The following is a 5,036-nucleotide window of genomic DNA, read 5'->3' on the forward strand; positions in this document are numbered from 1 at the left end:
TTAAAGCATGAAAACATTGGCTGATGGCTTCACTACCTGTTAAGAAAAAAAGCAGAAGTGTTCAGTGAGGAGGTTTTTGTCACAGTGTAAATCACTGTGATGCGTACTCATTCACAGAGCTGTCCCATGTTTTACAGTAATAGACTGCTGAGTCTCCCTCCTCCACGTTGTTGATGATCAAACGATAATCTGATTGAGACTGATGAGTAGATGTGAACTTGGGTGAAGAGAAACCAGAGCCATATTCTGGAGAGCTCCAGCTGTGATAAAACCTCACTACATACTGAGGAACTCCTCCAGGAATCTGTTTATACCAGCGAGCAGCACTGTTAGTAACAGTCCCCAGGTTACAGTCCATGGTGGCTGTCTCTCCTTTCCTCAGCGTCACAACAGGAGGCTTCTGTGTCACCACCGTCACACCACTCACACCTGGAAACAACAAGATGACATGGAGTCAAGAGAAACACACAGACTGATGAATCCAACATGAGGTCAAAGCTGCAGTAAGTCAGCCTCCTTACATGTTAGAGCAGTGATGAGAGTGCAGAGGGTCCCCAGCATGGTGTCAGTGTGTGCTGAGAATGGCCTTGTAACTTGGAAAGTGAGCTTACTGCTGACAGATTAGAGGGTTTGGAGGATGAGGAGAGGAGGTGCTGGAGGAGCAATTTTATACAACACTGAAACTGAGAGTGACTGACAGGAGGAGGAGCTTTGCTTACGTCTGCATGATTTGTCACATTTGTTGGTCTCTTATCTTCTGTAAAGGGAAAAGTATTTTCTGTCTTTGTTATTGTCAGTGTAGGCAATGTCTCCCCACTGATATTACAAAATCATGAGTTTGTTATCATAGATTTGGTTCTTTCCTAACTTTCAAATAAATGATTCATCAGTCTGATTGTTTATAGTTTTTGAATTGTCATATTTGCTCATTTTAGGTGGAATTTAACATGTGTTTTCATATTTTAATAATAAACATCTACTGTAGGATATACTGATGTACTCTGGCTCTGCACATATGAACATAATTCACGCACATTAGAGATAAACTGTCTCTGATTGACCAAATGTTAATAATGAAACCATCAGTGTGTTTCCAGTCAGAGACAGTTCCCTCTGATTGTACAGAGAGTTGACACTTGACCTCTTCATTTACATGGAGCTATAAATAAGGAGAGGAGGCCTGCAGGTGCATCCTGGGAAGGAAGAGAGAGAAGAGTTAAGAGGTGATGCTTCACTGACAGATGATGAAAACTCAGTTTCATTTGCAAATTTTATCTGATTTTTCTAATGTCTTAACTTTTTGCAGGCAACCTCAACCAGTGTTGTACTTTTATTGTAAATGAATAATTTAAATAGACATATTAAAGTAAGAATTAAACTATAACCTACAGTAATTTTTGTGCATGAATGGTTATGATTTTCTTGTTAGTACTTAGCATTAATAAATTACAGACCAATGTAGACTGTTTTTCTTGCACAAAGATTTAATAAATGAAAACAACCTACTATTAATATAAGGCCTATAGTGTTGACACACTTTATATGACAGTTGATTAATTTTGCTTCAAATTTCAATCTGGTGTCTTCTTTAGTTTGTATTTGACAGAATACCTTATTATTTCAATTAAATGTACAGAAACAAATGTTTACATGACATAAAAAGGCAAGTTATTATTTTGTCCGTTGACAAATTTGTTTGGCTGTTTTTTTCATTTTTTCATCTACCAGTCCTATTGGCAGGTGAGCCAAAAAGTTCATTTCCACCCCAGTTCTATCAGTCCAAGAGATTGGTTTGTAGCCATAGATACTCTGTGTCCACAGTTTTTTTCCCTCTCGGACGTAAGTGCACCTTTAGCGGTGGATGTGGGGTGGATGTGCTAGCCCACCCATGGCCGAGGGTACTGCTCTATGCATTTCCCTCTCTCAGCCTAATCTTCCCCGCCCTGTCAGAGTCAGGGAGCAGGGGTTGTCACTGATACTGGTGGTGCCACTGTGGCCACCCAAGCACTGGGTCACAGAGAGCCATGGCCTCTCCCCATACGCAGGGATCTTCTGTCCCAGGTGCGCGGAGAAATCTACCACCCCCACCCAGACCGCATAGTGCTCTGAGATTGGCCAGTGAAAGGTGGAAACTGAACACTGGTGGCTTACCTGAGCAGGTCATTGACAATTTTTAGAGTGCAAGATTATGCAAGATCCACTTGTTCCCTTTATACTGGTAAGAGGCAGATTTCTGAGGAGTGGTGCGACTCAAGGCGCTCCATTCCTTTTCAGTTCTCTGTGGTTGATGTGCTGTACTTCCTACAAGAACTGGTGGACAAGGGGAGCGTTAGGACAGCTAAGGTGGCTGACACATAGTGTCGTCTTCTGGTGTCGTCTTCTGAGACAGTGGAGAGTAGCCAGTCAGAAATGAGGTTTCTTTAGGTAGATATAGTGAAGTTATAAATATATAACTATATTTATTTAATTATTCAGTAAAACCAAATGTTATTGTAACTTGGCCACTGACAGATAACATGGAAAATGTAAGCCAAGAGTGTGTAACACTGTCACTGTTTCTGCACCACAGTCCATTATAAACCACACATTAGATAAAGTTTATACAAAAATGTATGAGGGAAACATGTTTATTCTCTCTGTGATAATGGACCTGCTTTATAATATTCTTTTTCTTCTTCGAACGTACGTATTCAACATAGTGATGAGCGTCTATACTGCCTGAATTCTACAAGAAGCCTCTCAGACCAGAGGATGCTGTATTGTATAGGCTATGGATATAGGCTATTTAAACATTTTAACTAATTGCGTATTCATAACAGCAGGAATGTCTATGATTTTTACAATAGATAATGATAACGCCACTGGCTGAAATACAAAAAAACAAAGCAAGTCTCTCCTGACTTTTTTTAACACCACTTGCTGAGATTTTTAAAAACTAGGCAAGTGTCCTAACTTAGTATTCTGTGCTTTAACAAAACACAAAACATTGCGCCACTCTCTCCTGCCAAGTGGATGCTTCACTGGCAGTTGCGGCCGAATTTCTTTCTACAGGCTAAGTTTCATGTTGCTGTGCTGTTTCAGCAGATGCTTCAATACATTAGATATAGAAGTGTTCACGGTTGAAAGCTTTTTGCTTGTTGCACAAAGTTTACAACAGACGACAATGTACTTTGCATATTAGACTGTGACACAATAATGGCAGTCGTGAATGTTATATTAATATGCAAATGAAACACAAACAAACAGATCCAACTCTGATATAGCAGTTTATTGAGTCGACAAGAATTTACAAACAATGCAAAATCCACGTTGATTACACTGGATCTTATATAGCATTTCTGTCAATAGATCCTTAGAAATATTACACACTGGACCTTTAACATATTGTTCCCGGTGCAGGCTCTGTAGGTGTACAGTATATATGTGTAGTCCACCATGTTCGAATGTACCGCTGTTTCTTTACATTCTCGTGCCAACGCCACCTGCTGCTCACTCCGAGCAGCTCTGTTTTTGCCATAAAAACAACCCATAAGGAAATGTTTGTTGAATTTAACTAAAATTGTTTTGTAAAGTATCCCTTTAAAGAAACAACCCTGTTAATGTCCTTGTCTTGAGCTTTCAATTTCAATTATAACCCCTTTGGACAAGGAGGATGCAGGAACGTTTTAATGGAAAGCAGGGCATGGCCCTTTCCATAATGGAGAGGACTTTTGGGTCACAAAGGCATGGTGGCAGGCCACCTTCAGTCATGTGATTGGCAAAGGGCAAAAAAGCAGGAAAATATACTGAGACCCCCCACACCCCGATAAAACTGGCCGCGGCTCTATTAAAACATGGATGGTAAAGCAGCACCCATGACAATAACTTATTTGGTGGATGTGTTGCAGTGGGAATCAAAGACAAGTGTCTAATCTACTGCTCCATTGCCACCTCTCTATAACAACAATTATTTTGTATAAATGTTTTACCAAACTTCAAACGCTAAATGTGCAACACGCAACATGAAATAATTGAGTCTATAACTAAATAATATAACTATTAACTTTCAAATTAGTTCAGTTGAAGTTAATAGATTATTTTTAATGAATAAGAGACAGCAGCAAAGGTCGCTGCCTGTTTAAGACCTGGTGGCCTAACTGTTAAAGAAACAGTTATATTATTCAGGAAACTCAGATCAAACAGCAGATCAGTCTTTGTCTGTTGATAAACTGTAGGAAAAAGTCTGACATTCCAACTCTGGCAGCGGGCAGGCGTGTGCGTGAGAACGGCCGCGACAGTTTCATGGGATCACGCAAGTTACACAGAAGCCGTTGCCATGGTTACCTCGCAGAGCACTTGTTTGCCTGTCTGTTGATGAGGAGCGCAGAGCAACCCCGCGGATCAAAGCCGTCTAAAACAGCCCCGTCACAACCATTCACAAGAAATGAATTTATAACATGCCAAAACGTTTCACATAAGGACATAAAAACTTAAAAAGCAACCATTCATACAGCAAAGTGTAGCCTATATAGCCTATATGATTGATCAATCAACAACAAAGTCAAAGTAAACATTAGATAGCCAATAACAAGCTATAATCAAAGACTACCTAATTTATCTGATCCTTATTGTCAACCCATTGTTGGGCAAGTTACTCAGAAATAATATACAGTAGTTAGGCCTATTACCAACTAGTTGCTCAGCATATACTGCTTAAAAAACTAATATTAGCTACTCTACTTATTACTGGGTGATATAATGCCACACTCTCCCGCTGAGTTCAACCATCACTGGCAGTAGCGGCTGGAGTTTCTTTCTGAGTTTCACGTTGCTGTGTGTAATATATGCTGTGTAAGTATAAATGTACAATTGTTCGCGGTCAAAAACTTTTTGCTGGTCGCACAAAGTTTACAACGGAGGCGCCGGTGTGGAATTGGCAACTGAACGCAAACGAACATCCTTGTTGATAGGCTACTTGGAAAGGAAGAAAACTTTACACACATCAGCCTGTAGATGTCTTCAAATCCTTTCCATTTCACTCGGCCAGCTCCTGTACG

At 40.2% G+C, this 5,036-nt stretch overlaps 1 gene segment (V, D, J or C); it reads right to left on the minus strand.

The window, feature by feature from the left end:
- LOC123967481 lies at window positions 1-735 on the minus strand. The segment is given in 2 exon segments: window positions 1-429; window positions 522-735. Coding segments are annotated over 2 exon segments (378 nt in total).
- Window positions 736-5,036: the final 4,301 nt, after the last annotated feature.

The sequence above is a fragment of the Micropterus dolomieu genome, linkage group LG02 (assembly GCF_021292245.1).
Source record: "Micropterus dolomieu isolate WLL.071019.BEF.003 ecotype Adirondacks linkage group LG02, ASM2129224v1, whole genome shotgun sequence".
Lineage (NCBI taxonomy): Eukaryota > Metazoa > Chordata > Actinopteri > Centrarchiformes > Centrarchidae > Micropterus > Micropterus dolomieu.